General features: G+C 38.3%; 3 protein-coding genes across 8 annotated transcripts in view; 2 read left to right on the top strand and 1 right to left on the bottom strand.

The window, feature by feature from the left end:
* Window positions 1-269: 269 nt before the first annotated feature.
* On the bottom strand, window positions 270-11,294 carry slc23a4 (solute carrier family 23 member 4). The gene is made up of 12 exons (XM_044357761.1): window positions 10,354-11,294; window positions 9,242-9,382; window positions 8,493-8,650; window positions 6,750-6,909; window positions 3,639-3,820; window positions 3,089-3,209; window positions 2,821-2,977; window positions 2,468-2,721; window positions 2,154-2,318; window positions 1,952-2,060; window positions 1,737-1,832; window positions 270-909 (listed from the first exon to the last, which is right to left on the bottom strand). Exons 1-12 carry the CDS (start codon window positions 10,399-10,401, stop codon window positions 641-643), a joined length of 1,860 nt encoding a protein of 619 aa, XP_044213696.1. The 5' UTR covers window positions 10,402-11,294; the 3' UTR covers window positions 270-640.
* Window positions 11,295-14,183: 2,889 nt separating this feature from the next.
* Window positions 14,184-17,431, top strand: LOC122986481 (intestine-specific homeobox-like). The gene is made up of 5 exons (XM_044357762.1): window positions 14,184-14,850; window positions 15,700-15,756; window positions 15,903-16,051; window positions 16,715-16,828; window positions 17,072-17,431. The coding sequence occupies exons 1-5, from the start codon at window positions 14,616-14,618 to the stop codon at window positions 17,117-17,119; spliced, it is 603 nt and encodes a 200-aa protein (XP_044213697.1). The 5' UTR covers window positions 14,184-14,615; the 3' UTR covers window positions 17,120-17,431.
* Window positions 17,432-19,712: 2,281 nt separating this feature from the next.
* The window catches only part of bicd1a (bicaudal D homolog 1a), a 37,576-nt gene continuing 33,978 nt past the window's right edge, over window positions 19,713-23,310 (top strand). For 3 of the 6 annotated variants that reach the window (XM_044357486.1, XM_044357491.1, XM_044357489.1), the window contains exon 1: window positions 19,713-20,670. In XM_044357486.1, coding sequence (XP_044213421.1) covers window positions 20,455-20,670 — 216 coding nt within the window. In that variant the 5' untranslated portion in view covers window positions 19,713-20,454. The remainder of the gene's footprint in view (window positions 20,671-23,310) is intronic. The other 3 variants (XM_044357487.1, XM_044357490.1, XM_044357488.1) reach the window with 1 other exon arrangement.

Genomic DNA, 23,310 nt, shown 5'->3' with positions numbered 1-23,310 from the left:
TTATTAAAATATTGACTGTCACAGCAAAAGTTAATTCAAACTTGAGGTACTCTATATATATGTGTATATATATATATATATATATATATATATATATATATATATATATATATATGAAACTCTTCATTGGATCTATATGCTGAATTCAGCATTAAATAGCATAGATCTACAGTATTTACATTCACATGTCTTTTCAGTGTTTGTTCACTAGCACCTGGGCATGATCGCATTCTAAGACTGATAAGATCCGAGAAAACAAAACATAAAAGTTTAAACCAAAGAAATCATTGTTTATACTCAACAGTGTTATGCACTGGGAATACAAATTACCGTACAGAACAAATGTCTTAAAGATTATATATATATATATATATATGTCAACTTTCTATTATCAACATTTACAAAAACTCTATTAATAGGTACCTACAGTAAGCACCTCTCTAACAGAAGTCCATATATCAACCAGTCCTGTGCAAGATGTAATTTGCATATCTCAATCCAAAGGGTCATGAGAAATACTTTGCACCATGTTGTTACAGTACAGTGTCTTTAAAAAAGGATTAAAGGTCCAAACTGAGCTGCCTCTGATGGTATGGTTTTTCGAAATCCCCATAATGGTATGCTGGAGTGAGTACACAGCTCACATAGCAACTCCAATGATGATCTGTGAAGGCTCTGGGTGTCCCAGTGGCTGTTTAGGCTCCAGGGCATTAGTATCTGCTCTGCATCCTTCCAGGGAGCGGGGCACATCAGGAGGGCAAAACGGTATGTACCGGAGCCAGGATGAAGAAGACAAATAAGAGCTGATGCCAAAAGGAAGGTTGTAGACTTCTCCGCTCTCCAGTGTGTTGCTGGAGTCATCCTCGTGAACCTTGTTCCAGGCGAGAATGCCTCGTTCATGCTTTGACCCTGTTGGACACGTGTTAAATGTGTTAAACCATATTTTTTACGGCCCACTGAAGGAATGAGATTACTGACTCTGCCTTGATGTTATTTTCTGCTTGCTTGTTTGTTTTTCATAAAGCTTGTCTTTAGATAGTGCTCCTCTAATACACTTTGCAATATTCTAAAAAAGAGTGTCATTTCAAAACTGTTTTTGGATCTAAAGCTGACCACCCAAAGGAAATTCTATTTCATATCTGTTTATTTGAATTTTATACTATTAACAGCTGCAAGAAGTAAAACACATCGCTCCCAAGGCAGAGGAATATAAGAACATCGAAAAAAACATTTACATTTGGTGACACCTTTTTGGTATAGTCCAATTTTAATACTGACTCTTGCCTAGTTGCTGTATTGTAACCATTGACGCAATTTTTAATGGCCAACTTCTTCCTGCAGGCAGTTTTTTTAGCCATGCTCACCACAAATGACTAACAAAGGCCAAGACACTGAATATCTATGGGCTGCACCTTACGCTATTGTGATCATCACCTGACACTCAGCTGTCAGTAACTTACAGTCACTTGATAGAAGATGATCAGCATTGGAATAAATTAGGTGTGACCCATGAAATACTGTGTTGGCTTACTTGTCTCTATTGTCACAACGCAATTTTGAGCAATCTACAAGAAACCTTAGACAAGAACAAGAAGCGTAGTGAAAATTGTGTCAGAGAAATGTCAACGTTATTTTGAATTGATTAAGAGCATACTGTGGATTACTTAAATCCTTTAAACACAACAATGCCATTGAAATTCATATCGTTCAAGTAATTCAATGAAATAAAAGAATACCTGGAATTGTGTTGTCTAGTATGAAGCCAAAGAAACCTCCTACAAACATACTGGTTGTCAGAAGTACCTGCAGCACCTGGTCAAGTTCTACCACACCTGGATACAAAACAATGAAAACAGTTAAACCTCTGTTCAAGATAACCAAGTAAATGGTATAACTGTATGATGCCTGTTATGAAAAATACCAATATTATTGTGAAATTTTATCCATGCACCTGTAGCAATTGCTTTCATGTTCTTTAATATCCAGTTAGGTATGACAAGACCAGAGAACATGGAGAAGCCAAAAATGAAGATGTTCCTAGATGAATTCATATCTGCATACTAAAATGTAAGAAAGAGTATACATGAGTACACACACGAAAAGTGTTATTTTCATGTAATAGTTCAGTTAATGTATGGTTTTGGAAGGTGCACCTGCAAATTAGAAACTCCTGCTGCAGAAATGACCCCGAACATAACCATGAACATTCCTCCTATCACGGGTGATGGGATAGTGGTGAATATAGCTCCCACTTTACCAAAAACACCCATGACAACCATCAAGACTCCACTGGCTACAATCACCATGCGACTGCCAACCTGCAAAAAAGTCAAGAAAAGGCTTCTTTTGAACAGATCTGCTTTTAAAGGCAATCATATAAACATTACATTTGGCAGTTTTCCTCTGAATACTGAAAAAGTTAATCTTTTAACTACCAAATTGATTGAACCATTGAGGATTGCCTTACCTTTGTAATACCGAGGGCTCCCACATTCTCACTGTATGAGGTGGTACCATTTCCTGTTCCCCAGGCTCCAGCCAGCAGACAGCCCAGTCCCTCAATACCAATACCCCTGTTGATAGCATGTTTAGGGGGAGGTGGAGCCCCAGATAGCCTGGCACAAGCGTGGTAGTCCCCAACAGACTCTATCATGGAGGAAATCACCCCAGCCAAGATGCCGACCACCCCTGCCAGGCTCACAGTTGGCACCCCCCACTGACCTAAGATTGGATTCAAACATGATGGAACAGTGAATGACAAGGTATGTACAGCCTTATTACTAAGATGTCAGTTTGGTTGATAGCATCGCAGCTTCTTACCTGGATATGGGAAACTAAACCAGGGAGCTTGGCCCATAACATCCCCCTTTAGATCAGTGCGAGCCAGATAACCATACTGATCTGGGTCAGAGGGAAGTACACTGTAAGTCGTCAGAATGTAGCAGATGAGCCAAGACAAAGTGATTCCCAGCAAAACCTGAGGATACATAGAAACAAAACACCTTTGTTGCCTTTTCAAGACATCCTAAGAATAAATGTGTTGTTTATTGGCAAAAAAGAAAGACAACACAAATTGTTTCATACATACAGGGAGAATCTGAAAGACGTAGACTCGAGAGGTGTGCAGTTTTTTATCCTTGCTGTATGTAGGAAAGGGCACAGGTATGTGACGGAGGTACTGTGAGAACAGGATGATCAGTGCTGTGGTCCTGTTTGAGAGACAACAATACAGAATTCACAGTGTAAGAAGGACTGTACCAATATGTAGCTGAGTATAGGGCTAACCAACAAAAAAGCCAAGTAGAGCAATTAAGCAGGTTCTTGGAAAATGAATTTTTATTAGGCTTTCCTGCCCTGCCCAGAGATTAAAACTTTACACATATTTCAAGTCTAAACTATTTTTTAAAAAGTATGCATGGGAGGAAGCAGATTTAACATAATCTATAAGACAAGTTTGTTTGATAAAAATGCATTAAACCGCCTACAAGACAGTTGCATTACGTGTAACATAAAAATAATTTTATATTAAGAGGGAAAAAATTAAATTGTTTTCTATTTTAAAAAGTTATATAATGGCAGGCTTGAAGTAGACTGAATGAATCATCCCAGTCCCTAAATAGACTGGGAATTTTACCCACATGGCAGAGATGCCCCAGTGATTGCCAGCGCTGGCACCAGCTGAGTCAAACAGTGACAGTCCAATGAGAGAGATGGTGGGAGCAATGGTGAGAGGTCCAATGAATCGCATGAAGAGGCCGATGAGACCAGAGAAACCAACAAACACCTGGAAGAGTGAGCCCACCATAATGGACCCCTGGAGCTGAAGAGACACAAGTAAGATGACAGTCAGAAAATGACATCACTCTTACCACAAAGGCATTTACCAGAAATTTGCATCATGCTCCTGTCACAGTCTGGCTCTATGTCCCTCAGTTGTCATTTTCCACCAGTCCACCAGATGCCCTCAGGCTTTTTTCCCTGTCATGTGATGACTGGACTGTGTTGAAGAAGGCTGATTTGAGTTGTATCTTTAAAAGACTATCTGGCATGATATTATTTAAGTTTCCTTTATTAGTTAGTCTGTCTTTGTTTTTATTCCGGTCTGTTCTCCCACAGCTTATACTCATCTCAGTTATTAAGAGGGTTTTTCTGTTTATTACGGATAAGAGAGGTTGTAGTGTTACTTGTGTATTTAAGTTATATTCGTGTGAATTCTGGGTTTACGTTTTCTGTTCGCTCTGTTTTTCCTCCTGTGTTCCTGTCCTCCTCCCTAGCCTGCTTATCTACACACCTGCTCTGTATCAGCCTAATTAGCCCTGTCCTGCTCCCTGTGTCTTCCCCGGCCAATCAGCTCTTTTCCTGTTCTCCTGTTCCTCCTGCACCTCATAACCTCGTCAGTTTAGTTTGTATTTAAGTCCTGGTTTTCAGTTCATTTTTGTTGGATCCTTTGGTCTGTCTTTTTTGGCTTTGCTGTGCATGCATGTCTGTATCCTGATAAAAGAGATATTCTTCAGTTCATACTGCCTGCTTTGTCCTGCATTTGGGTCCATCTCCTGCTACACTCATGACAGCACATTTGGTTATTTTCTAACAAGAATATATCATTGTCACATTTTTCTTACCATGTGCAAATTAGACGTTGGCTGAAACAGCTGTTCATGCCAATGATACTTTTAGGGCTGCTATGATGATCAAAATGAAGACCACAATTACCATAAATCCCAATGCCTCTCATTGTAAATATGTTGCTACCTGTGTTTGCAGATCTGCTGAGGAGGGCATATTTATTCCTTTTTTTAAATCAATCAAATCACTCATATTCTTATCATATTCTTTTTGCACTGGAGGAATAGTGGCCTCTCTATTTTCCTACCAAAAATAATTTTTATGGTGTGCTGTAAAACAATCCAACAGGTTTTCACCATAGTAGTGTAGCATCAATAGTGCATTGTAGTCTCATTCATTTTCACTGAAAAGGCAAACCGATGTCATAAAATTAACATGGCATATAAAGTTAATGAGAAATTTCATAGTTCTTATTGTGGATGTTCTGTGTACCTGTGAGCTACACCCACTTTTAACTGAAAAAAATACACTTCTGGCAAGTCTGTTTTTCAGCTGTTAGCCACAATATATCATTGTAAACAATATCATTATAAAATGCTGCAGTTTAAGATCCATATGGACTCCCACACAATCAAACCACTTAACTCCAAAACCTCAGCTACAACAATAACTGTGGCTCTGCATGGTGAATGTTTGAACACGCTGTTGCAAGGTTGCATGCAGGCATGAAATGTGCACACATAAATGACAATTACACAGCAATCAAACAATGACTACTTTTGTGCTGCCAAAAGGGTCAGTTAAGACAAAGAGCATTTATCCTGGGACAGACGTTAGGACTGATACAAATGCTAATTTGATATGCTCATCATTTGATTTTCATGGGACAGTCCTAAATTGATGTTTTTTAAGTTCTTTTCATCATCGTTTCATTTTCAAGTCAACACTGTCACGCAAAAAAAGTTGATGTACTCTCCTCACAAAATTCCCCACTCTGCATACATATGCCCTACCAAAGCCTACAATACTATAAGATGCTGCTAATTTCAAATTGGCAGCCAAGTCAGTCAAGGAGGACCAACGTATCAGCTGCTTATGTTACGCTAGCTACTTGCATCAAACACATAATCAAAGAAAAAGACATTATATTACTGGTCATAAACAAACAGCTCCTGCATAGAGAATATGCTATCTCTACATTGACATTAACTACTGTTAGCATGACACCACTGTCAAGTGTTTCAGGTCTTCAACTTGCAAGCATCTACTCACAACAGGAAAACTACTAGTAAGTATATTAATGCTTAGCAATGTAGTATGTTATGAATATTTATGTGTTTATATGACTGATCAAGTAACATAGCTACCAATGGCAGCCATGTATCAGTTGTTTTATCCAACTGAGGGCAGAACTCAACAACAAGCTAAATATCATACATATTTGACATATTATGTCCTTATAAAGTTGATACGGCTAACACTATTTACACATCCAGCAGCAATGGAAGTTCTATATGCCCTCTTCTTTTAGCTCTGTTCCTGTTCCTGAGAAATATAACTGGGTTTTAAGCTTGCTATATGCTCCATGATGTTCACCAGCTAGTAGCTGGACATGTGCTGTGAGTTTATCGCATATTTGCCTTCTGCAGCTGGAAACAAGGTTGATAAGACACTGAACCAAAACAACAAAACTTTGGACCATAAAAACAAAACAATGAGCTGAAAGATGTTGAACTGTGGATGATAATTCTCTATGTGTTTGTCACAATAAGCGACGCCTTTCACATCACACATAGTCATTGTAGCCATTGTTTATATAAAAATATTAATTAGTGCAGCTTTAATTTGTATAATGGAAGTTGTTTAGTCTGATTTAGCTTTAGGGTTTATATGCTCTTATGTCAGAATCAGCAACTGCCTATGAGCTAGATTTCTTTCCACTACTAGTGTTTAAAAGATGTCTGATATCTGATTTTAGAGAGATCTACAAAAGTTGTTGAGGTCTCCTTATGGCATTTACACATAAATAATATAATTTTTAGGCTCAAAACTGGGGAGCAGTCCTTTAAATGTGGATAACACACCCTTTACAGAGAATGTTCTTGTTCCAGCTGTCAACCAAAGTTCAGTGAGTTATGCTGTAAATTGTGATTGGAAAGATTCACTGGCCACAGTTTACTTACTGCTCTCATTCGACTCTGCCACACCTCCATGAATTCTGTAGACGAGGTGTTGACAAGGCTTGCATTTTGGGTCCAAGCAGGACATGTCCACTCTGGCATGGACAGCATTGCCATGGAAGGCGCCAGTAATGTGAATGTCCCACCTTGGAGAATTGGCAGTCTGGACATAAAGATGACAAAGATCAGGAGACAGGGAATGAAAGGGAGCCAGATAGATAAAAGCATATCACGTCAGGACAGGTGCCTACATAGGTCATACATCATCAGATATTATGCAAGATGTTTTGGAGTGACAGGTACAACTAGACTGAATGACTGACTACAGTCCGTTATCTTTATGTAAAAGCAGGGCTTTTAGTGGATCACCCACCTTAGTACTTAACAAAAGCAATAAAAAGGTTGCATGTGCTCAGCAAAAGTGCAGCTCCTCTCAAGACCATGTCAAGAGTCTCTGTGTATCTACAGTCACTGCTGCTTCCAGTCAAATATGACAAAAAATGTTGATTTAAATCATGTGAAAGTGGAGACAGTGACTCTCTCATTAGGCTAACTGCTAGACCAGAGGGTAACTGAGTTAAAGTCATCTGCCATGTAATAATCCTCATTATGCTGTTCACTGTCAACAGTTCACATCCAACTGTATCAGAGCTGAAACCTTTCAGCGCAACATACACAGCAGTCAGTCATAAGAGTCAGAGGATAACTATTGTTGTGGAAAATACAGCGGAAAAGTGAAGATGTTAAGCTGGCAGATATCTTTTTAGGAGAGTTCATGTTTTTATCTTAAGGGACACAAAATAATTAGTTCTGTCTTCTTTTTGGCTTCTCTGGAACAGTGTGCAGTTAAACATACCTTACAGCTGACCTCTCAATATTTGGAGAGAGACAAGAAAGCATCAGTGGCGCTAAGCCAGGGGAATGTGGATTTAGCAAGAACTAGATTCCAAACATAATAAGATGGAAATTCCTTCCCTAATCCTACTGTGACACGAATATTCAGCCAGGCTGAGTCTGCACAAGCATGTAAGTTCAGAGCGACAAAACATGGTTTAAATTTGTATTCCTCCAAAACAAAATCAGCCTGTAAAGTTGTTTTGGCCTCTGAGTTTTTACATCTGCAGGTAGAGGAAGTTGCACTGTTCCACATCTTACTGTATCATATCATACTGTACATGTATTTGGTACCCAAGTGCTGCAAAATACTATAATTATCATAATATTTAGGTAACATCTGATTTATTAATTCAAATACAAAACTATCTTTACTCTTTTGAAATCCTTTCATCACAGTTAAAAATACCTACACATTTGAAAGCGTCTTAATGCAAAAGTTCAGCCATTTGATACTTAACCTCTGATAATCCCTTAAATAGAAGCTGTGCCTACACAGAGTGAAATATTCTATTGTTCATGACTAACACCAGCTTTGGCAGGACTCACAGTTCAAAAGAGGTTAATACTTCCAGCTGAGAGGTTGTTCTGTTTTGCTTATTTAATCAAAAGGAGCAGTATTGTTAATTCCACTTTAATGCACCCTGCTGCACTGCTGGATTTCTGTGGAAACTAACACAACATGAAACAGGCACTAAACAGATCTGTTTTATCCAGTGAAATAATGTACAATATCCTGAGATTAGAGAGAGAAATCTATTGACTGCATCTCTAATTACACTAAACATTTATCACGCACCCTCCAGCATCTCATGCTCATTAACTACTCCTCTTTCCTCCTTACTTTCTTACCGAATGCCGAAGGTAACTTGCAACAGAGTGCAAATGCCAGAAACAAAGAAAATGGTGCTGATGAGGTGGCTCTGCGTGAGGCCGTCATGCTGCAAACACAACCCCTGAGACAGGATTAACGGGATAGCAATGATACCTCCAAATGCAGTCAAACAGTGCTGAAAGAGCAAAGACGGGAGAAAATTAGTTACATTTAGTTTCAGGCCTTCTGTCATGACTTCATATACTGAACATAAGGGAATGTTGAGGTTATTTATATGCTTTAGGACAATAACCTAAAGCGCCTAACCTGCCTCATCTAAATATAAACTGATTATTTTATAGTGTAAGAGCAGTATGTATGTATAAAACTTGTGGAATATCTACACTTGGAATGACCCATGATACATACTGCAAAAATGAAAAGATAGTGTAAAAGAGAAAAGGAAGTCTTTTATTTGAGCAAATATAACTAAGTTTGTACTTCTGAGGAAAGTCTGAGTGATCCCAGCTGCTAAATACATAAAACAAACCCTCACTGACTCTGCCATCTCAACTGTATCTGAAGCAAATTTCACAATCACGCCTACATAAATAAAACCAAATCTAACCAGCTGTGAAGGAAAAGTCAAAGGGAAGCTCTCATGTGACACTGTGGTCATGTTTGCATTGTTACATAACCTCAGATACTATGCTACATAGGCTTTTAATCAGGAAATGAGTGAAGACTTCTTGTCAAACATAGCCTGAAAGCACCTTTGTTGACGTACCTGGATGCCAAGAATGATACACAGGTACCAAGGAGGCACATCTGTCACACAATAGGCTAGCTTGTTGGTGTCTTCATCCAGGGACGTGTCCAGTTCTTCTCCATGTTTTGTGTCAGGTAGATCACAAAAGCGACCTTCAAGCTTCGATACAGTCAAACAGAAATGCAGAGCAGGGTCAATTACAGGTATGACATTATGGATCCTTTAGATCTCTGTTTTGCATTGTGGCAATCTGTATTTTTGTGAGTCACATCTCAAAACAACAATAACAAAAATACTACAACAAAATGCAATATTAAACATTTTAAAATATGCGTTCAACCAACACAACAACATTAGAAAGCCCATAAATGTTCTTATCTTGACAATTCCTTGTAAGGGAATGTGGTTAAACACTTGTTTGCTCTTGACCTTTTAGTCGTCGTAAACATAAATGGAATGTGCACCAGATATACATTTTCCTTCTTCTCGAGAGGTTATAAGGTAGAGTAAGAGCAAAAAGCCACAGTCAGATAAAACCTGATTAATTTTCAGGAGTGGATCTACAATGTTTCTTATCAAAGCAAAGCAAGAATTCTTTCCTCAATCAGTTATAGATTAAGATTATTGGAAATGATGATCCTGATTTAATTATTTATTTGCTCTACAGTACAGTCCAGACAATGTATTGTTGTTGTTGCATATATTTAAGATTTGGACTTAATCCACTAACAGTTTCTGCTTCTGTTTCTGTGACTAAACAGCGTGCTGCTTATCTTTTCAATAATGTGACTTTAAGCATGGAGCAGCAGGAATGTAAGCATTCATATGTATCCATGACGCTACTTTGCTTGTTATTCTATCTGAGGTCAATTATTAACATCAAGTTTCTACTGTGGTACTAAAAAACCTCCAGTTCAGTGATAGCAGGAGAGATAAATCAACAAGTGATACTTATACATCCAGATGTGTTTACATGCACTCACATGCTGTAATGGATTTTCATATTCCACATAGTATTTACATTTAAAAACATTGGAACATGATTCCCAACCAAGTGGAGATATATCCAAAAAGAAATAAATTAGAAAGAAAGAAAGAAAGAACGAAAGAAAGAAAGAAATTTTACTCACTGCAAATGCATAGTTGTCAAGGCCATTACTTTCCTTTTCGGGAGCCATGTCAGCTGCCGCCTATAGGCTCAGGTGGTCTTCTGACCCAGAAAACAAAATTGAAAACTGAAAAAACATCGGTTAGAGGGGAGGGAACACAGGGAGAGAGGACTGGAGTATCGGGCAGAGAAGGGAGGTGGGAGTATGGTTGGGGTGTGGTGGGCAGCGTGGTAGGAAGGAGCAGAGTTCAGACTCGAGACTACTGCGGTTGTTGATTGAAATGAGTCCCACCAGCAGCTCATGTGAACCCAATTGCATCAGTAACAGCAGCTGACCGACCAGCATCTCACAGGCAGGATATACCCTTTACATTTGTTTCTTACTTTCTCTGTGTCCCTCAAGCACATTCTCTTTTACTGTTGTTTAATCTTGTGGTGAGAGCTTTTTAAGGAGGCATAAAATGTGAAAAAACAACAATGTGGTCTCTGTGGTTGGAGGGAGGGAGCAGATCTTTCAAGGCAATGCTGACTGTTCTCTCTGAAGTGTTGTTTCAGCCACAGTCATAAGTCACGTTTCTGTAGCTGGAGATACTGAACAGTTAAAATGAGTTATGTCTTGTCCCCTCTAGCCTAGTTCTCTTCTAATTTTAACGCCAAATATTTGTTTTGTGTGGGAAAACCTCCATGACTATCACATGTTGCCATGGCACAAAGCAGTTATTGATAATGGTTAAATGTTCTGTAAATGTTAACTTCATTTCCTAATTTGCAGTACAGCTCTATTTCCCCTAAAATGATATTAAATTAGATTATTAGTCTAAAGTAAGAGTTTGATAGCAGCCCACATCTGCTTCATTAAGAAGGTCCAAAAGAGGGTGTTCATATGGCAGCAGAGGAAGATCAGACTCTCACACTGATGGCATCTGTATTCTCACATTTTCTGTCATGGGGTTGTTAATCTGCCTCTCTTGTTGTTCCAAAGTCAAGATCGAGATCACAGACTGTAAGCTGCATGACACCCGGGGGAAGGAAATGCAAGCATCATTGAAGAACAAAACAAATTGAAAGCGGCCCGTAATATCTGGAAACCAGCAACCAGGCAGTTTATTAAATGCATTTTCACTGTTTTGCAACATTCATACATTAAAAGTGCATATTACTGTACACTACACTTCCTCTGGAGTAACATCAGTATTGTATGATACACATTATTGTTATTAATCTGCTGCATGTATCATCTCTATCCATTTTGGGAAATACGAAGTAAACATGACTGCTGCTAGTACAATATATCATGTTTATCAAGAAACTTTAACATTCTTTAAAAATGTGTATATTGTACAACAAGCAACAAAAGTGGAATGAATTGTATGCAGATTTAAGCAACATATTTTTTTCTACCTTGTAAACTGATTAAATAAGCAGATATTGCAAGCATATCTAAACAATGTGCATATATGACCGTCATAGGAAATGAATGGACTGAAATGGAATCTCCAGGAAATATGACCAATTTAGTTTTGATGAGCAGTAATCATAAAGCAGTTAAAGAAACATAATACTGTCAGAAAGCATTTGACTTTACTGTTGTGAACTGATAAGATAGCAGCAAGAGCTTTGAATTATCCACCAAATAGAATATTCGTAGGAAATTTAGCTCACGTGAAACTTGCCAAGCAGAGAGAGAAGCAGCGCTGGGACATCATGAGGTCTTCTGCTCTGTGTGCATGTGACTGTGTGCAGTAATGATCCATCACATGTCAGGTAGTGAAGGGATGGATTGGCGCCAGTATTCTTTAAAATGACTCTATGAAGGCTGTAGAAGGTAAAAATAATCTTGTTAATATTACACATGTGAGATGTGAGCCATTGTATTAAAGCTGGAGTGCAGGACTTTTGTCTCCCTCTTTTGGCAGTGAGAGTAAAGGGGGGCGCTCGGCTGTGATTGTCAGACACAGGCATGCAGCACACTCTCATGTGGACCCCGAACCTGACCTGGCTACAGAAACAAGCAGCCAGTTCATTGTTGTCAGCTGCTCATCAAAGCTTGCTAATCAAAGTCCTGGAAACCATCACATAATCATCTTTATGAATGTGTGTCCAATCACCAAAGCATAGCTAATTTTGTGAAGAAAGAAGCACAGTCTTTCTCACTGTTTATGTTTACTGCTGCCGGCATTGAACTACAACTCATTATTGTCATGTCATTCATATCTGAGTTTTGCGTCAAGCTGTAACTCAGAGGCACATGATCACATGAAGCCACAGAGACAATTTACTTTTGAAATGTGTGTCTGAGAGGCCGTTCCATAATCAAATTGGGTGAAGGTCAGTGTGCAATCAGTCACTGAGTGGACAGGGAATCTTTTACTGGATAATGTCTCGCATGTGTTGAAATTAAGAGGAGAAAATGAATATTGATTTCACTGAAAGATGAAAATGTAATATTCAGTGTGAATCAAAAATCAAAATATATTTTGTCCTTAGTTTTGAGCCCCAGTATGCGACTGTGGATAAAAATCTTGTCTTCAGTGAGGTTTGGTCACAGTATCACATGTGGAATATTACAACATATAGACCAGTTGGTAATAATGGAAAACAGCTTTTTTAGTGAAAAACTGTTTCTGAAATTGTGTTTTTTCATTACAATAAGATACTTTCAGGTCATATTTTGTGCTATAACTCATGTTACATTAATACAACATAGCAAATTATTATTTTAACAAAAATACTTGTTGTCACAACAGAGCATCTTATTTTGTTACAGTAGGAAACTTTTGTGCCACAGCACAGGGACCAGGGAAGCAGAAACTTAAAAATAAACAATATTGTATCACTGAAAAAGCAAAATGTGACAAAATTTTTGAATAACAGTCAAAAACAATGAACTCATTATCCTTACTGTAGCATGCTGGGAAGTCCTGAGGAGAGGAATCCTGGAAGACCGTAATATGATTTATAATAAATAGCCTGAGTCAAGATGTTTTGGCACAGTGTCTCATTGTGTCCTGTGACTCCACTAATTCTACAAAAAAAGTGCAGCTTTGGGTGTATTTAAATATTCGCTTACAGTAAGATTGTTTCCACACTCATATCTGACAAAGTTTAAGGTTTCACTCATGAAATGTATTTTTATTGGCATACTCTCATGTGTATTTGTTTTAAATATATTTTTCAGTCTACTCCACTCTCTGAATCTAAACATCACATGAGACACATATTTGGGTCACATTCTGTGACTCATAAGTGACATGTGAGGTAGAAAACAGTCCCTACGGTTTTTTAATTCATGCTCCAAAATACACCGGATCTGTGAGTAAAAATTTGTTGTTTTATATAATGAATTATCAAAGCACTGAATCCGAAGTTCACCCCTGTTGTATGAAAGTATAAAAAGGAAATCATTTAATCAAAATAAAATGTCATTTGCCCTTTGTGTGTGCATTTTGTGTGACAAAATTAAAGTGTATATTTGCTAATAAACTAAAAATTTAGATGGCTTGTCAAATTTGCCAGCCTTTCATAAGATAAAAGAAACAAAAAAATAATTCCCTTAAGAGCCAACACCACTAGATGGAGACATATCTGACAAAGACCAAAGACTTTTTCTACCACAAGCCACAAGGAGTCAGTAACAGGTGTGTTCCCAGTGTTTCTGAGAGGTGAACTGAAGTGTGAGAGGGCATGCAGAGGCCAAGGTGATAAAGATTATCCTTCCAATAAACCTAGTGATAAGAAAGAGAAGCAGCAATTTAGATATGTTTTACAGTTGGAAAAAATATCTTGGTTTTAATCAAGCAACAGAAACACAGAGATATTTCTTTGAGCCTTATGTTTATATTGAGTGCAGGGTTTTATTAAATTGTGTGTGTGAAAGAGTGATATAGTCAGATAATAATATTGGAGGTATTCTTATTATTTACAATGAGTACACCTTAAATCAACAGTTCTTTAGGGACACTGAAAAAAAAAGCGTTGACATCAATGGATGCTGATAAGTTTCCTAGAAGAATGCAGTTACATACTGGAGTCGCTCCTCCCCCATGATGACCATGTGATGCAGGTCAAACACAGGCTGACAGGAGAGGGAGGATAAACCTGACTGTCCTCACCTTACAGAGAGTAGAGTTCAACATATAGACCAGCGAGAAGAGGGAGAAGCCAGAGAGGAAGAGTTTTCTTATTCTGAGAAGGAGATTTGACGAAAAAAGACACACTTTGGGATAATTTGTGCTCGTGAATATTTGTGATTGAAGTCTATACTATACTATAAAAGGACAGCTGATGACGAAGGTGATGATGGCGGGGGATAAACTACTGGATATGTGGAATAGAGGAGACACAGAGAAAGACTCCTGCATGGATCGAGAAAGGGAATCTCTCCCACGCAAAAAGTTATCCCATTCAATTGAGGAGATTCTGGGGAAGCCCACGTGTGTCAGAAGAGACAAAAGAGTTCATCGTAACTGGTCTGTTATCAAGGAGAACACCAGAATATCTAATCAGCATATATGTGCAGGTATGTTTTGTTTTCTATTAGGGTCCGAGCATAAAAGCGCCAGGGTCCAACGCCCTCCAACGCAAAACTTGACATCTGATATGGGTCTTGGGCATCGGTGTGGCAAAATGGGTTGAGGGGGCCCCTAGAAAATTTTAAAGTCAAAGCCCCCACCTTTGAATTTGACGTATATGTACGAAATTTGGTAGACAGATGTAACATCTATAGAATCTACTGTGTATTTTTTTCGCAAAGCAAAGCAATTTACAGGCATTGTATTTTAACAAATTCCTCCTACAGATTTAACCTCATCAACCTCACATTTGGTCGGTGTCATCTAAAGACCTTTGAGATGATAAATTGTTAAGATTTTGAGGTAAAAATTTTGCCGAAGAAACAGGAAGTTGTTGTAACTCCACTTTACATTGTCCAATCTGCCCCAAATTTCTCATGCTTTCCAGGCCTGAACACATCTACATGTCAATATTAGGTCATAGTCATAGCGCCACCTACTGACAACAGTAAGTCAGCCTGATGTGACAAACACCACTTGATTTACATGACATTTCTATGGTATGGTCTACACAAGATATACAGCAGCATGACATATAATTAGTGCGTGTTTTCTAGTGCCACAAAGTCGACACAGGAATTAATATTTTAATCCTTACTGCAACATCTGATATTCATGAAAATGCAAATGCAAGTCAGGCTGCCGCTTCCTCCAACACACGTGGTGCGAGGGCCTATTCATCACTGCTTGCAGCTTTAATTTACTCTTATTTTTTAACTTTCCAAAGAGATTTAATTTTTACAAAAATATGATTACTAAATGTATGTAAATGATGGACCGTTTTTCTCTGTCCATAGAAATTCCACAAATGAGACTACTTGAAGAGTCTCCAAAAGCCACCACAGACTGCATAAGTGAGTATTATAAAGTAATACTACATACTGTATAAAATAAGAGTGAAGAGGACTTGAAGAAACATTTAATGTGACAGCTGCATGTTTAGATGCATATTTAAATAATGATGTTGATGAGGATGACAATGATGAACATTTGCTTACAGGTCAGAGAAAAAAGAGGCAAACGAGGGTCACTTTCACACCGTTCCAGGTGCATGAGCTGGAGAGGGTTTTCCAGCAGACTCACTATCCAGATGTCAACACCAGAGACCAGTTAGCCTCTTCTCTGCACCTCACTGAGAACCGAATACAGGTAGATAGGATGCATGCAGCTGATTGTTTATGATGTTAAGCCTGTTTGAATGTTGCGCTTTTGACATTTTTTGGCAGTGTTTTAAAATGAGTGAGTAAAATTGAGGGAATTTTTCATGTATCTGGTTTCCCAAGGACCGTTATGGCAATTTTCAATATCTTTATAATGTGTAAATGTAATTGTTGCCATATTGTGTATATTCAAATGTAGCAATATTCAATGCTATGGCAACATTCAGATAAACATTAACATTAAACTTAACTTTAACCATTAACAAGATCTGACGGTTCACATGGTGTTTATTTTGCTAAAGATTTATAGCTTAAGTTAAACAGAAGTCAATAAGTCTGTAACTGGGGTTAGTAACAATTCAGCATGTGCCTTCAAACACAAAAGTGATGACACCAAATAGCCATCAGTGAAACAATAATAATGGTCTTTGGACAACTTCTTATATAAGATAATAACCTTCGAATGATTAGTGACACATTACAAGATAAAATTATGTAGTAAAAACTGATAATAAATTAATCCAGGATGATTTGTTCTAAGAAGAAAGTAATAAGACACTGGATCTTTACTAAGACTGCTTTATGCCTAAATTGTAAGTAAATTTCATTTTAGGTAAATTGATTCTCATTTTGTGTTTCATTTGTGCTTCAGATTTGGTTCCAGAACCGCAGAGCCAAGTGGAGGAAAGCTGAAACACTGAAAGATATAGAGCTGATGGCCAGACAGCACATACACTCACCCAGTAATCCCCTGCTTTATTATAAGGTAACACAAGACAAACTGATCATATTGTTAATAGTTAGAAAATATATAGCCCAGAATATAACATTCATTATAATCACTTAATCTCTTCCTTTTAAAAAGTGAACATTTTATGTTGCAACAATAGCTCTGGAAAATTGACTAAAGCAGGTATCTAATCAATAAAGAGTTTATCTGTCTATCATAGGGTGAAGCAATGATTCCTTTGTTGTTCCTTTGAGATAACTTATTCTTCTGCTCTTACAGATGCCCCAGCTGCAGACAGTGTGCTGGCTGCCATGCTGCTTACCTTAACCCCTTCAATCACAATTGTTTGTCAGAGTGACATCAACACCCACCGTGCTGACCAATACACATTCCCCACATCTCAGGACTCTGTATTTTGACCCGCTGGGAACAGATAGATAGCACCTACTGTATTCTTACACATGATGGTACAATTATGTTCTGGGGTTTTTTTAGATTATCTGGTACAAAGATCATAATGTTTTTTCTGGTGATACAGAAAACTATTGAATTACACTGTAAAAACCAATTTTATTGATGATTTTACTGTAATTGTCAGATATGCTGTATTTACCGAAATAAAGTTTGCATGTAAACAACTGTATGTTTTTCATTCATTTACCCATAAAGCTGACTTGCATTAAAAAGAAATGACATCTTTGTGAGCTGGCTACTGAAATCAGCTTGGTTTTCTTTATAATACAGGGTCTTGCAATAAGTCAGTGCTGATCCATTTGACAAGATAAAGGTTTGAGGGCACTTGAGGCCACAGGCTGCTTCTTGGTAGAGAGTGTTTGTACTCTGTTATTTTGCAGGAGAGCGTTTAGACTTTTTTCATGACACTACATTTCCTTGTCAGAGATAAGATATAGTGCGGCCATAAACAGTTCACCTGTTTGACTTTCCTACAACCTGTACTTATCTTAATTTGGGGCTGAGTTACTGGCAGGTCAGCTTTGTCAAATGTGATCAAAGGAGTACCAATGGAATATATAAAATATATACAATTACTGTATATTGTAGCTGTTGACGTAATTAATTGTGACTTGAATGAAAAGTACAAACAAATTTGTAAATTACTGTCTTTATTCATCTGTATTAATTTGTCCAACCAGTATTACACATTAGGCCACTGTAGATGTATTTCACAACCTTCTTTGTAATAATTCAACTATTTGTTCTTTACTGTAACTGTTTCCATTCACCTGGAAACATATTTCTCATGACAGCAATATTCTTCTGAGAACACTCGCACAATGGTTCAAACAGCCTTATATCTCTTTCTTTTCCGAGAAGTGTTACATAGGCTATTTTTCATTATTACCAATTATAAGAAAGATAACACAGCACCGCCTTCACTATCAATACCATAACCAACTTGACAGTACCATAACTGATTGCATATAACAAAGTTCTGACAGCGGCTAAACTTTTCACCCCAGTCATATCTTCTTTTATTGCATATGTTTGCTGTAAGATAAACTGTAGCCTACGCTTTGCTGCGTGGGAGGGGTTACAGACAAAAATAGTTGGTGGAGTGCACCAAAAAAAATTAATTGTCTTTGTCCTGAATGGTACTTGTTCAGGCAAAAAGACAAAATATAGGTGATCTCATTGAAATGTAGATGTTGTAAATGTTTTGGAACCAGATGTGTGATAATTGTTTTGTCAAGAAGTGACGTATTTTCTACATATTTCAGTAGCATTAGTGATATAAAGTGCCATAAATCTCTCTGGATGTGGTCATTGAAAGGACCAGTCAATGGTTGACTTTGTTTTGTTTGTTCAGTTATCTATCCTGCTGTTAAGCACAGGACCGGCTTTGACATCATAGGAGGAACTCACTTTAACAGGATTGCTCTCTGATATGAAAAGCATGTTGATGCCACGACACAGACACAATGAAAACCTCACTGAGCTCTGCTGATATGAGCTCAGGTTGAGGATCATTTCAAAGAAATAAGTACAGACTTCACACAATGCTACCTTAACAGTTATTATTAAGTGTTCTAGAGTATTTGCTGTTTGGATGTCTGTATTTGTAATGTTCAATAACAAATTTTGAACTGTAACTGTATGTTGTGGAAATACTGTGTGTACATAAATTGGTGCACTTACTGGATTACGTCTGAAAATTATAGAGCCTCATAAGTATTGATTGTTTCAGTGTTTCATATACTTTTTTATTTTGAATCATATTTTAACCATCTGATAAACAATTTAATTTTTATCTTTTGAACATACACATTTGCCTAAATTAAAAAGAGTCCAGTACAAACCAAAAAAATGACTGAACTAAGCTGGACGTTACTTTAATTGCTTACTAAGCCCCACTTGCCTCCCTGGATATGCATATATTTAATAACCATGAAATATAGATTTAACTGAAACACTTTTAGTTTGGAAGAAACACAATTTTCACCCAATAGGTCAAAATATGACATTATAAAATACCCTCGTTCACATACAACGTGTCACAGTAGGAAAAACACAGGAGGAACTATTAACCTTCAAGATGGCTGCTTTTCATTTGTGTCAGTTGCAGGGTCCAGGTACTATTACCTCCACCTGTGCTTGTCCTGCTTTGACAAGTCAAAATTCCCGCTGTGAAAAAGGTCTCTTGCTATACAACAGGAATATAGTTTTTATTTATACAGGGAACACATACATGTTTCTACATGGACTGAAATCACCACCATTATTCACAATCAACATTATTATCAGAGTTTTAGGTTTGCTTTCTGTTTTTTGTTTTATTTTTATTTTATTTTTTTGGTTCCTAGCAGAAATTTGGAATATGCAGTGAACATCTCGACTTGTCAATCACAGGTGTAACTTATAATATTAATTATAGCTGCATTTCATTCTGGACCAGAGCTCTGCTATTGTACACGCTAGCGCACTGACATGGCTTACTGTGACACTTCCATTGTTGTGTTAGTGTGCTTATTCTGCTACAGTATGACAAGTCAAAATGTCTGCTGTGAAAAAGTTATAAGCTATATAAGAGAGAAAACTATGAACTGTGAACTTTGAAAGTAAATATTTTGGTTTGTAGTTAGTTGGAAAGTACAGCGGCCATTAAATACAGTAACAGCGTGGATATAAAACTGTGAAGAACTGGCTGCACATGTAGGTCTACAACTGTAAAAACGTGTGTACATTAAATAGGATATAACAGGCTGCAACTAAGATTCAGATGAACATTTTGCATAGAGAGATTCAACGCTATGTCCTAAAACAGCGGACAGGTGGCGCCCTTGCATCCATGAATAAGCAGAAATGATGCTCTGTTTTGCTGAGTGTCACAGCAGACTACACTGACCTGGTTTTAAATCGCCAGGCTTCATCTATCAGCAGTTATGGTCGTTTTAATTTTATTTCTCTGCTATTACAGTCAGTGCTGTTGACAACATTAATGAGGCAAATATCCTTTTAAATTTAATATTTCTGCCTGCCTGCGCTGGCTCTCAGGAGAGGGGGGCGGATATTCAGCATCTCTCAGCCTCCGCCCGCTTCTGTGGCTCTCTGTCCAGAGCGGTGGAGAGAGACAGGGGGAACCGCAGACCGACAGGGGGACTGACACACACACTCAGAGAGAGAGGGAGAGAGAGAGAGGGGCGATGGCCGCCGGTGTAGGATGCGGGGAGTCGGTGGATCAGTACCGGGCCGAGGTGGAGCGGCTCACCCAGGAACTGGCCGAGGCGAACCGGGAGAAGATCCGGGCTGCAGAGTGCGGTTTGGTTGTCCTGGAGGAGAACCAGGCGCTGAAGCAGAAGTATGCAGACCTGGAGACCGAGCAAGACACTCTCAGGAAGGAGTTGGAGCAATTGCAAGAGGTAAGGGGAGCCGGTTCTGCTGTCTGTCTGAGAGTGTAGCGAGGCAAACGCACTGCAGTCAGGTGTGATCAGCTGCATCGCCCCATCGGGTGTCCACCCAAATATGAGTGACGTCTTGTTTGTTGTGTTAATATTAGCACTCAGCGGGTATCTGTGGACATGTGTGCCACCCAGAGCGGCAGGGGAGCTGGGACCAGCATCATGTGGCCTCCAGGGTCCCCAATAAAATGAGGAATAGTTTAATATCACTTACATTTAATATAGGGGATGTGTATTAATATCTATTCTAATAATACCATACATTTCTTACTTGAATTAATAAGTCATAATCTTGAGAAAGTGAATAATTCATGTAGTTTTGTGCAGTGAGCACTGGACATCACAGTGTCTCTATTGCAAGCTCAGGATTCAGCAAGCGCACAATAACACCCACACGCCACCTCCCACTCCACCTCCCACTCCCCATGTTTTGCCAAGATATTTCTTATAAATCCCCCAGTAATTGGATCTTAAGTGTTGTCCACTATAGTTCGTGTGGTGGCTCAGTTGCTCATTGATCTAAATGTCAAGATGATGATTTCTATAAAGAATGTGCAAAGATATAAGTATATCAAGCCTTGCTGTATAGATGCAAGATGGACTGTGTTGTTATTGTTCACAGCATTTAAATCAGAAAAAAGTACACATTCGTAAGATTTAAAGGAGAGAAAAGTGCTGCCTGAATAATGAATGATTGCTGTTTTACATTCAGTCATTAATGCAAACATGCATATAGCAACAAGAGGCAGATGCTGACAGGGCTTCACAGCTCAAGGTCGCTTATGGAAAAAAAGGCCAAGAGAGGGAGGAGCTGAAGGCTAAAATTTGTGTGTGTGTGTGTGTGTGTATGTGTGTGTGTGTGTGTGTGTGTGTGTGTGTGTGTGTGTGTGTGTGTGTGTGTGTGTGTGTGAGACAGAAGGGGATATTTGCTTGTTGCTGCCAGCTCATCATTATTTAAACAGTGTCATTTCTCATCATGTGTACACCAGTCAGCTTGGTCTGAGATAAAAGTGACTCAGTCAACAGAAAGTGTTTAGGAAAGTAAAGCATTGATGGCGTTTGTTGCTCTAAGTGAGGGTTTTAAAATGTTTGAATTCCATGTTCATGAAGCCAAATGTCTAACTCTGTCTAACTAAATTAAGAGTATAGTTATTATTTGTTTACTATCAGGGTATGTGTTAGAGTTATTCTTTATTGAATTCAGGAGTGCTCTCTTATCAGATACCTAATAGATTGTATCATATATGAATATGAATGTATTGTATATGAATCTGTATTATCTCCATACATCATTTGCAAATTATGTTACAGCTGATTTTTCAAATTCCTTTCCAAAGAAAATCATGTCAGAGATAGGCCTACAACATTGGTCTCCATCAGTGAACATTTGCGTTGTTATATATTTACATCCCCCGCTTGCTTCCTCATGCCCTTTTATTCCACCGCTTGACTAGTTGAACATTTTATTGTGACTCGCTTGTAGAACTCCAACGATCTTTGTGCAGCTCATAGCAGGGAGTCGAAATAAAGAGACAGCCTGATACAGCCGACAGCAGAACACTGTCCAGCTGATATCTCACACTTATGGATTATGGGATGATGGGTGATGTGGTGGATGATGAGGGAGAATATGATCAGACAAGAAGACAGGAGAGAGAGGCAGAGAGATGTTGTTGGAATGTGAGAGGGAAGCAGCTGAAAAAGGATAGATGAAGAGGGAAAAGAGACCGATGAAATATGTTAATGACAACCAATTAAATCGCCTTTAGAGGAGAAGACAGGAGAAAGTGTGGTAATAAGGAGCATTTTATAGCCTCATATTTCTTACAGTGACTCAGTGGAGACTTGAGGCACCTCTCACTGTGGTCAGAGCTGTTTTTAAAGATATTAACTATAGGTGTAACCTTGATCATAACTAACTAACCTTAAAGATCTTTTTCAGTATGCAAGGTTTGAGTCATCTTTCACTTAACATGCAGCGCCCGTTGTTTACAGTCCACTTACTTGTGCATCATTTTGATCATACAGCGGCTGTAACCTTTGCAGTAAAACTTTGATTATCATAGCTCAGAAATGTTTTAATCAGTAAAAAAAAAAAGTACAGCAACAGTGTTCTTTGTTTTCCTCCGTCATCTGCATCCTTCCCCACCTGCCTGTCTGTCTGTCTTTCTGTTTGTCTGTCTGTCTGTGCTCTTGCCTGACGAAGGGAATATTTTCCGGAGGTGATATTACTTCCACAGAAAAAAACACCTCCTGGTTCCAATCTGTCGGTCGGACACTTTTATAAATGTAAGAGCGAATGACAGAGTGCAAGCCTGCCACTACAATAACATCACATCGACTCTGTCTGTTCTCAGGAGAGGTGCATTATAAAAGGGCAGGGAAACTGCAGATGGAAATTGGAATTGCTTCTGGGACTGAGTGGCCTAAGTTTCTTTTAACTGTTGGTTATTCTTAAAGACTAGAAAAAACAAAACAGACAACAGACTGCTTTATTATACATTTAAAATAATCAGCTCATGTCTGAAGCATGTATTTATTAATGATTTGTTATCCGTTGAGTATATGCCATTGTATGTGCAGGCTGGACAGATTTGCATG

This window comes from Thunnus albacares, chromosome 7 (assembly GCF_914725855.1).
Source record: "Thunnus albacares chromosome 7, fThuAlb1.1, whole genome shotgun sequence".
Classification (NCBI taxonomy): domain Eukaryota; kingdom Metazoa; phylum Chordata; class Actinopteri; order Scombriformes; family Scombridae; genus Thunnus; species Thunnus albacares.
The sequence above is the reverse complement of the archived record's forward strand: the minus strand, read 5'-3'. Positions and strand labels throughout refer to the sequence as shown.